Source organism: Henningerozyma blattae, chromosome 2, assembly GCF_000315915.1.
Source record: "Henningerozyma blattae CBS 6284 chromosome 2, complete genome".
NCBI classification, from domain to species: domain Eukaryota; kingdom Fungi; phylum Ascomycota; class Saccharomycetes; order Saccharomycetales; family Saccharomycetaceae; genus Henningerozyma; species Henningerozyma blattae.
In genome coordinates, this window is record NC_020186.1 from 1,224,627 (window position 1) to 1,235,382 (window position 10,756).

Sequence of the window (10,756 nt, forward strand, 5' to 3'; positions counted from 1 at the left end):
AAAAGAGGTTATTTCATAATATTTAAGAAAAAATAATATATATATATATATAAATATATCGATTTATCTATAAGAAAATGATGAGCTTGTAATGAGATAGTAAGAATATTGTAATGGTATAGAAGTATGATAATAACATGATAATAATATGACAATAATATGATAATAATATGACAATAATATGATAATAATATGACAATAATATGATAATAATATGACAATAATATGATAATAATATGACAATAATATGATAATAATATGACAATAATATGATAATAATATGACAATAATATGATAATAATATGACAATAATATGATAATAATATGCAATAATATGATAATAATATGACAATAATATGATAATAATATATGATATATGATATATGATATATGATATGATATAAATAAATGAGGAGAAAACTAAATATAGATTAAATAGATGTAAAGAGAGAAAAGAAAAAAAGTAATGGAGTAATAGACAAAATATATGAAGTAAAATGAAGCAAAAAAGGAATGAAAGAAAGAGGAAGTAAAATGTGATGATAAAGAAAGAATGGGAATGGAATTAAAAAAAAAAGGTAGGCCAAGAAAAGAGTTGAACAGAAATGAATTCAAAAATATGACCAACCGAAGAAGTAGCGTAACAGCCTACTCTATTTAGGGCCTTTTTTTAATAAAAGAAAAAAAACATTTTATTTTTGCTGGCAATATAACAGTTTGGTTTGGTTTGGTTTGGTTCTTTTTTTGGAGTTTATTATATTATTATTTTTTTTTTGGATTTTTATTTTTCCATTAATAATTTATATATATATATTTTTTTAATAGGGTTTAGTCTTTTAAAACGAACTTATAATAGAAATACATGCATTTTTGTAGCAACTAAAAGATATGCGACTAACGAACTTGGTGAGGAATGTTGCCACATCTATCCTTCCCAAAATTGATCTTTAAATCTTTAAAGTCAGGATTGTTTTTAATCTTTTCAATTGCTAGAATGGCATTGCTAATATTTGTAAAATTAATGAAGCAACAATTTTTTTCTGGTAAGAAATTAATTTGTTCTACATCACCATATTGTTGGAAAATATTTCTTAAACTTAATTCTGTAAAAATTGGTGGATTGTGTAATTTAATATCATTTTCAAAATCAATGTTACCCAAGTAAACATTTCTTGAAGCACCGTTACTAACCGCTAGGGCAATCAAGTTTGGTAATGGACCAGAATGCTTACCCCAGCCAACTTTACAACGTTTCTTCTGAATAGATAATCCATGTAATGAACTCATAGCATAAAATTGAGCAGCAGCTGTAGGGTCAATAAATGTTACAAAACAGACATGACGATCAGTTAATAACTTAATATGTTGCAAAAGACCACCACGAACTGCATTACAAATTTCATCTATTTTCACATCCACAGGCAAATTACCTAAATAAACGGTTCTATTACCTAAATTGTTTGGACCACCAGCAGATGTAGCAATGGCAGCAGCAGCAGCAGATTGTTGTAAAAGGGTATTTGAAATGAATTCACGATCACTAAATTGAACTAAATGTTCCATACCAGGTTGAACCCCCAAGAATTGAGCTGCATTATGTTGTTGAGTCTTTGTAATAAATGCACATCTATCTTTACCATAAAAGATTCTTTTGTTTTGATAATATGGGTTTGTTTGTGCTAAATTATTAACTACTTTAATTGCACTTAAAATGGAAGACATATGAACAAATGCAAAGCCTTTATCTTGAACAATTTTGACACAATCAATCTCACCATAATCTTTTAAATCTTCACGTAATTTTTCTTCAGTCAAGGGAGAATCATCGATATTTTTCTTTTTTTCCAAATCATCACTCGTGTTATTAGATGGAGATGAAGGTGATGTAGAGGAAGATGAAGATGATGTATTATTATTACTTGAATTACTCAATTGGCCTATATAAACATTTCTTGTTGCACCATCTGTAACAATACTTGTTGCTACAATAGGATCGATTGGAGTTGGTTTTCCCCAACCAATTTTAATATCTCTACCACCAATATTTAATCTTTTCAAAATGGCATCTGAATGGAATAAAAGTGCAGAACTTTCATCTACAAATGATATGAATGCACACATCTTATCAGGTAATATTTTAATATTTTCTACAACACCACTGCGGACATGATCCAAGAGATCTTTAACAGACAAATCCGAAGGGATGTTGCCTAAATAAACAGTTCTTGAAGGAGTGTTACCAAAAGTATTATTATTTGGTAAAGTACTGGTTTGAATCGAGGTATTTGGGTTCGCAATAGTAGCAGCAGCTACAGAAGCCATCATATAAGGAGGTTCATCTCTCATATTATCACCATTATTATCAAAAGGTGGTAATTGTTGATGGATAGGTGGTTGATGAAGCTGTTGTTGTTGCTGTTGTTGTGGATGTTGTTGTTGTGGATGCAATTGTTGTTGATCAAGTGGCCTCATTTGCAATTGTTGTGGTTGTAATGGCAAATTCAATTGAGGTTGGTGATTTAAAGGTAATGAATTATTATGAGTTTGAGAAGGATCATTATTATTGAGTGATAATTGATTCATATTTAAAGTCAATTCATTCGTATTTGGATTATTAGAATAATTTCCTGAAGAATTAGTGGAGGATAATCTATTAGGGAAAGAATTCATATCAGTAGGTTCTTGAGGAATGATATTAAAAGATAATTGCTTAGGGATTGGGATAGGGTTATTCATCTGCTGAGGATAAGGATAAGGATATCCATCAGGAATGGTAGTGTTCCAAGTTGTATTGTTATGATTATTGCTATTACCAGTAGTAGTAGTGGTGGTAGTAGTGGTAGTGGTAGCAGTAGTAGCTGAATTAGCTGGAGTTGGAGTGTTTGAGTCTGCACGGTACATGGTATTTTTATTAGTCGTGGAATTGGTAATGAAAGGCATATGAAACAAATTATTATTTTTCTGAGTATTAATAGAGGTAAGAGTAGGAGTATGAGTATTAGTATTGCTATTTTCCGTTTGAATCATTAGATGGAAATAATAAGGAAATAAAAAGATAATTAAAAAATAAAGATGTAAAGTATAGGATGATGATCAATGAAAAAAATATAAGGAGAGAGAAGAGGCTTGATAATTTGAAGTGAAAGGATGAGGCTTGATAAGGATGATATAATTTAGTGTATATGTAATGAAGTGAATAGAGTCCTTGAAAAAGAAATAAGCTAGAAAGCAAGTAAATAATAGAAAATAAGTGAAGTAAACTGAAGCGAGTAAAGAGAAGGGAAGATCAAATTAAAATACAGTTAAGAAATGAAAAAAAATTAAATTAAAAGATGAGGGAGGAGGGGGGTTAAAAAAAGATGAAACTAGAATAATAGATGTCTGAACAAAAAAAAAGTTGAATTGAAAGGAAACGGAACTATTCTAATGTATTCTTTATCTTCTTATTGTTGGTTGGTATTATTTATTATAGTGGATTGGAATAGTAATAAATAAAATAAACGCAGATACGATGAACTTGGATGTTGTATCTAGGAAATGTTATATGAATAGCGAACAGTCAGTGTGTTTATGAGTGTGAGTATTATATGTGTATATGTAGAATGTAACAATGTGATAGTTTAGATCAAACGTAGTCTTATAGATATGTATGTATTAAAAAGGACGCTAGTTCTTACTCTTCTGCTCTATGAATCTCTCTTGCCTAAAGTACTGTAATTTCTTTCACAACATCTACTATCTATTCGTTTTTAACGGCCACTTCAACCTGTCAACAATCAGTACATTCCATTAGATTCGATCGATCAATCTCTCAACATTTTGCTTCTGCATTGAATTGCTAATTGGATCTCGCGATCTCGAGCGATGCCACCAGATCGGAATCACGGCACTAAACGTACTCGCCACACCTTTAGATAATTTTTCACCAGACATAATTTTGCACGTCACCATTATGACGCGTTTTACCCGGCCGCGCTGGTCATCGTCTTGTACGAATCAACGCTAATCATGAAACATTCTTGAACTGTTAAAGTTCAGAGTCCGAGGTAGAGGTACTACTACTAGAGAGCTGATGAAAGAATCGAACATGTTTGTCTTCTAGTTTGACCTGTCCAGCAGCAAAATCGGTCACTTTATCAATATGAGGAGTATTCACGTTTATATCAGTATCTGTCTCTATCTCACTAGAACTTGTAGAAGTCGGCAAAGATAATGGGTTGGGTTTGATTTCTTGGGAAGGTGGTGGCAAATCTGGTGGTGACACAGATTTCTCAGTGGGAGTATCAGTTGCATTAACCTTTGGTTCCTGTTTTATATCTTTCGATTCAAGCCTTATCTCTTTCTCCAAGTCTCGTTTAATCTTATCAGCCATTTCATTCTTCTCATGGATACCGAAAAATTGAAACTCATTGAAATCATCTTCATCACTATCGTCACGTCTTCTCTTGGTTTGTTGCTTTTGTGAGGGTTGCTCTGTCTTACGTTTCCTCTTACCTGGCGAATTTAATTCTTTCACTGCATCAGTAACGTTCCGGTTTATAATCAATTCATCTTTCCTCAGTTCTTCATCACCAAGTAATTCAATGATTTTTTTCTTCTTACTATTCAATAACTCAATGAAGACCTTTCTTGTCTTTTCATCTCGTTCTTCAACCATCTTTTCTCGTTGTCTGTTTATAGTTTCTTCTTCCTCCAATTTCTGTTTCAAACTTATTAATTCATTCTTTAATTGAATAATCTCTCGATTACCATTACAATAATCATCAAATAATCTTTGACTTAATTCGAACATATCTAATTCCTTACGACTTTTCTTTAAATTTAAAACAGCAACTTTCTTAACAATATCATTATCATGATATCGTTCCATGACCAATTGGCATTCTTCTTGCGACCCAATATTGCACCTTATACTATCGTATTGTATTAAACCTTCATATTCAGTAAAAGAGATTTTCGACCCTATCAATAATTTGATATACTCATACCATATCGCCAATCGTTCTTGTTCGGTATATGAAGAAAACATTTTGATATCATCATTGTTGATATTATGGCAATCATAGACATCACTACCATCACTTAGGCTGATTGTTTCAATATTAGTCTTAGAGAGAGTTGCATGTGTAGGCAATTGTGTGAGAATAGTATTACAGATGACAATCTCTAATTGATCTGTACTCTGAGAAATAGAATGTGAATTATTGATATAATTTAACGGTAAGCAGCTGATATATCTACCCATAGTTCATAGAATTATCACAGAGTATTGATGAATAATTACTAATTCATTAATATGTTATTCTTAATATTTATAATTTTTATTATATTATTGCAGATCGTGTTTAGATTAATTGATTATTTTGGAAAATAACATTTTCGGAGATACTTAAAATAACACTCCGAAAAGCTTTAAGATTCTAAAGGAAAAAAAAGATCAATATTTATCAAAGAATAAAAAAAAAAATTCAATATTCTTTAATTGGTGTTATATATATATATATATATAGAGAGAGAGAGAGAGAGAGTTAAATTGTAGACAAATTTATAACGCACTAGGGTTCAATTCTTGTCATTCTTAATGATTTGTTGGAAAACCATGGAACTATTCGAGATGTACGTAATTGTAATCTGTCACGCAAAATGCTGTCATTTGGATATGATTTACTTTGCTGAACACTAACTACCACTTGGATTTCTGGTAGTCCTCCCTTATCAAAAGTTAATAATTTATTCTCATAATGATAAAATAATTCAACAAGAGATATCTGATAAATAACGGGAGTAGCATTATGCGTAAAATCTTTATCTATTAGTTGTAAAAAAAACTTATCCTTTTCTTGCTTAATATTTGTATCAAAGAGATAATTAATAAGATTGAATTGTTTTAATAATTTTCTGGACTCCCAAAAATTTTGATAGAAGGATTTAATAAGAGATAAATTTTTATTTTTAATTAATCTATTATTATTATCAAATTTTAATTTTATCTGGTGGAAAGCTGTTTGGAAATACGACAAAATAAATGATTTGGTAGATTTATCAGAGCAATCAACAGATATGGTATAAGTTGAATTTAAAATGTTAAGTTTTAAAATTAATTCAATAGGTTCATCAAGTATTATCTTCTCAATAAATTTAATTGTAATAAAATAATCTACAAATGAAATTAATTTTATTTGTGTTAAATTTTGTAATGCTAAAAATTTTTCCATACTATTATTATTATTATTATTAGCCTTTGAATTCATTTGTGATAATAATCTGTTTTGTTCTGAAAGTTTTATTAATAATTTATTTTTTTCATATTTTAAAACACTCAAATCATTGACCTTAATTTTTTGTTCTTTAAACTTATTCTTTAACCGAATTAATTCAATTTTTCTTTCTATAAGTTCAGAATTGTATGACACATTTGGTAAAGTTGTGTTAGTACCTAATTTATTTTTCAATGAGTTCATTTTTGTCATTATCTGATCCTTTAAATTCATGACATCCAATTTTATGTCATTAGCGGTTTGTAAATCTTTATCTAATTCTTTAAGTCGCTCTTTTAAAATAGATATATTTTCATTTAAATTCTCATTGACATTTATTAAATTATTAGTGTGCCACACAAGCCAATCATTGTGTGCATTTAAACTTGCGATATCTTTAGTTAAACTCAAGTCTTTAATTAATTTTTTCTTATCTTCTACATTATTACAATTATAAAATGACTTTAATAAATTTGGTAAATTATCAATATTTTGCTTCGATATTTGTTCATTTAAGAATTCAAATTCTTTTTTAGATTGATTAATTTTTGAAGTCAGTTCATTACAAATTAGGGAATTGATTTCAATCATAGGTATATTTAAATATAAATTGATTAAACAATTTTTTAATCGAATATTCTTATTGTTGTTGGAATCAACTGGAAATTTTATTCTCGTATTTGATAATGATTTAATATTAAATGAATCAATATCTAAATTACATTCAATATCTCTAAAAAATTGAGTTAGAGATATTTGTGTTGGAAAAGAATCAGTGATTTTGGTCTTTAAGTCTTTGCGTGAACTTGGTATAAAATCATTGATACCTTTAATCTTTACGGGAGATAACCTCTCCATTTGGTTTAAATTAATATCAGAATCTCTTCTCGAATTATTGTTCGGAAGGTTCTTATTAAGACTGTCAGAAGTATCAGAGTTATTTAATTCAATAGATGGTTTATGTTGACGTTTGGGTATTGCTGTATGGGATGGGTCAATATATCTTGGAGGGGTATTTAATTTTCTTTTTTTCGTGATAATGTTATCTGATTTATTGTTATTCAACGATTTTTTTGGTGTCTTTATTGTAGTAGATGTAGACTGTAGTTGAGTTATTTCCATAGAATCGTTCTTTATTTGAGAATTTGTGTGTTGTAGTTGTGTAAATTCCATTGTGTGATCATCATTATTTACATTAATAACAGTATTCGAAGTTTTATTATATATGGTGGGTAATTGGAGTTGAGTAAATTCCATACTATTTTCTGTATCTTCATTCGAATTAGAAGTTGAAGATAAATTTGTTTGTCGCGATTTATCATCAATGATATTTTTATTTTGATTAGCAGGGGAGGTGATAATTTTTGGAATTTCAGTAAACTCCATTGTTAAATCCTTTTGCTGGATATTATTATGAGTGGCATTATGGATTAATTGTATTTCAGTTAATTCCGTATTTGTCTCATTATTTGGAATAAATTTAGAACTTGTTTCAGAAAATTTTGTAGTAGAATTTCCTCCGCTCCCAATATCTTGGGTCTTGTTCGGTGAACGAATTTGTGATCCTGTAGTTGCTATTTGAGTGAACTCCATTGTATTATTATCTACTGCATCTTTATTTTCAAGAAGATTTGGAACTATTGGTGATATTTGTGTTAATTCCATAGTATTTCCATCATTATTATTGGATGTACCATTAATAGGAGTTTCAACCGCTAATTGAGTCAATTCCATTGTATCATTATTGGTAATATAATTTGTAGAAGAAATATTTTTCATCTTGATGGTGTTATTAGAAACCAATTGAGTCAGATCCATGGAAGTGTCATCTGTAGTTTCAAGATGTAATAATGAATGTTTGTTTGGAGAAACCTGTGTTGAAGTAGCGAATCCAATATCCTCAAATTCAGCGCCATTCTGTGAAGTAGACTCTGAATTTCTTTTATTCTCACTGGATGGAGAACTCTTTCCATTGTCATCTTTGATTATTGAAAAACTGTGTAATGTTACATCTGGTGCAAAACTGATTTTTCTTTTAGATACCAGATTTATCCTTGAAGTGGTATTATTATCTCTTTCGTAATGCTCTTTTTCATCAATTAGAGAAACATCTGTTATAGTATTAGGTATATCAACATTATTATTACTATTTTGTGACGCGTCAAAATCAAATTGAGATTCTTGGCTTTGTTTTAAAATAGATTTTTTGGGTAGCGGTAAGGTATGATTTTCACGATCAAAGCTCATTTTCGACACACTGGGGTTAAATTTATTGGATGTCAAAAGAGTTTGACAAATCTGACCTTATATTTTTTTTTCAATATTATTATAATCGCGTAATTAAAAAATCGATGAGTTTTTTTGTTTTGATGTATCCTTTCCAATAATATTAAAGGTAGAAAAGTTAAAGAAATTTGAACTTAGGCGTAAAAATAAGAAAATGAAAACCAGAGAAAATTGCGTAGGACAGAGAAGACTTCATTAAAAAAAACCTATAAATTAATAAAGTGTATTATCCGATGTTAATATTAGGGTTAGTGTATTTTAACAAAGTATAGCAATATATAAATTTTATTAGTAACTTATTGAACAAGTGTCGTAACTTTTTGTATTTATGGCTACTCTTGAAATCTAAAACGTAGTACCGTCAAGGCAAATAAGTTAATTGTGTTTCTATGTTGGTGTCTTGCTTATTGTATCACATAAGTAAAAGAATTGAACGCATATCATAATTAAAAAGCACAAAAATATTATTATTGGGATTACTTGAAATGTCATAATCCTGACTTTACTTATATATATTTCAGAACAAGAGTATTACTGAATAATAAGTGACGTTCTTCAACTTAAAAATCTCAGTAGTACAAATAAAAACTAACTTAAAATATTTAGACTTATAAGAGGTGGGGTATTTTTATTCCTTTTATTAGTGGGGAGAGAGGGTGTTGAAGGCAAGAGCAATGAATTGTAGACTCGGCGGTTAGTTGCATGGGGCTGACAATGGAATATTATTGTACAATAAATCCAAATAAACTAGATATAGTTACTGAATTTCGCAATGATAATTAACTTGTTGCTCTTTTAATATCATTGTATTTCTCACTATTTTTGTTTAGAGAGGTTGACATTGTTTCCTAGTATTAACTACCCTTCATATATAGGGTGGTGATCATATATCTCAAGTAGTGTCTAGAAGAATTGATATTTGGAAACCTAAATTGAAGATAGCATTGCTAACGCTATAGCAGTTCTTCATTCAAGAATAAAAAAGGAATAAAATAAATAACTGGCAAGGTCAATTTTTTTAGGGTTGTTATCCTTTCATAAATTTTTTCTTAAAAATAATACTATTCTGTTATTTTTGAGAAGTATCTGTTTGGCAAGTAAATCTAAAGATTTTCTTAGTGACTACTTCTTTGGTTACTGTAATATTCCCACTCTTGTTCAAAGTAATGAGTAATATAGAGAAATAAAATCAATTTTGTAATTGAAAGGAAAAAATGCTTCTAAATTGGAGTAGGCTCCAGGTAATCTAGGACCAAATTTATACATAGGTAAATTTAATTCAAAGAATAAAACTTTGATGAGTTCATAAAACGATCATTTATATAGCCTTACTCAACAATTGTATAGGTGTAAGTAGAGAGCAAGTATATAGAAGAAGTTTGTTAGATTTTAAAAGAGAAAAAGTAATTTAAGCAATTGTCAAACTGCTTCATAATTTAAATAAAAATAATTGGTATAACTAATCTAATAAGCGAGTTACTGATAAAAGCAAGACTCATAATGTTACCTGAGTCAATGAATTTAGATGACTAGTTTTGAAATATTTATACCAAATTTTCATTTTATTTTTACATTTTCGCGCGTTTGTATAAGGGCTCCCAACTACTCGGAGAAGTTGTCTTTAATAGCCAGTTTACTTAAAAGATGATTATATCTAGTAAAAACAAATAGCACATAATCAAACTCTTATTGTATTGTACAACTAAGCATTTCATACCAATAATTAGTTCTGGATGTTTTCTATACTACGTACTGGTATATCCTCTACTCTGCGAGTCTCTCCTAGCTGTACACTTTTAGCTAACAATCTTCTCAAACAATCTACATCAACAATATTCCGTCCTCAATGCCAGCATACTTTATTAAACTTAATTTCTGCTTCTAGATCATTTAGTGTAGTACAACCCTGCTTGTTTAAAGTGCGTTCTGCTGTTAAGAAGTTTTGTCCTGACTGTTACATTGTTAGAAGAAAGGGCAAAGTATATGTTTATTGTAAAGGTAACAAGAAGCATAAACAACGTCAAGGATAAGCAATGTAAACTATAGCACGTTGCATGTTTATATATACCTTACTTATTTACCTATATATATATTACATATTCATTTCTTTTAAAATCTCCTGTATATTTTCATTTATTATCCTTTCAAGACTCTTGAGTAGTGTACTCATTGAGCAAATAGTTTATTAATAAAAGAATGTAGTTGTCAAATAC

The 10,756-nt window shown here is 29.2% G+C and overlaps 4 protein-coding genes across 4 annotated transcripts; 1 reads left to right on the forward strand and 3 right to left on the reverse strand.

The window, feature by feature from the left end:
• Positions 1-894: 894 nt before the first annotated feature.
• On the reverse strand, positions 895-3,027 carry MRN1 (Mrn1p; the record flags this gene model as incomplete). The annotated part of the gene is made up of 1 exon (XM_004178824.1): positions 895-3,027. One exon carries the CDS (start codon positions 3,025-3,027, stop codon positions 895-897), a length of 2,133 nt encoding a protein of 710 aa, XP_004178872.1.
• Positions 3,028-4,027: 1,000 nt separating this feature from the next.
• Positions 4,028-5,245, reverse strand: LIF1 (Lif1p; the record flags this gene model as incomplete). Its single annotated transcript, XM_004178825.1, has 1 exon — positions 4,028-5,245. One exon carries the CDS (start codon positions 5,243-5,245, stop codon positions 4,028-4,030), a length of 1,218 nt encoding a protein of 405 aa, XP_004178873.1.
• A 310-nt stretch (positions 5,246-5,555) lies between these two features.
• Positions 5,556-8,504, reverse strand: SPC105 (kinetochore-microtubule binding complex subunit SPC105; the record flags this gene model as incomplete). The annotated part of the gene is made up of 1 exon (XM_004178826.1): positions 5,556-8,504. The coding sequence occupies one exon, from the start codon at positions 8,502-8,504 to the stop codon at positions 5,556-5,558; it is 2,949 nt and encodes a 982-aa protein (XP_004178874.1).
• A 1,772-nt stretch (positions 8,505-10,276) lies between these two features.
• RTC6 (mitochondrial 54S ribosomal protein bL36m) lies at positions 10,277-10,573 on the forward strand (the record flags this gene model as incomplete). The annotated part of the gene is made up of 1 exon (XM_004178827.1): positions 10,277-10,573. The coding sequence occupies one exon, from the start codon at positions 10,277-10,279 to the stop codon at positions 10,571-10,573; it is 297 nt and encodes a 98-aa protein (XP_004178875.1).
• Between the last annotated feature and the right edge of the window lie 183 nt (positions 10,574-10,756).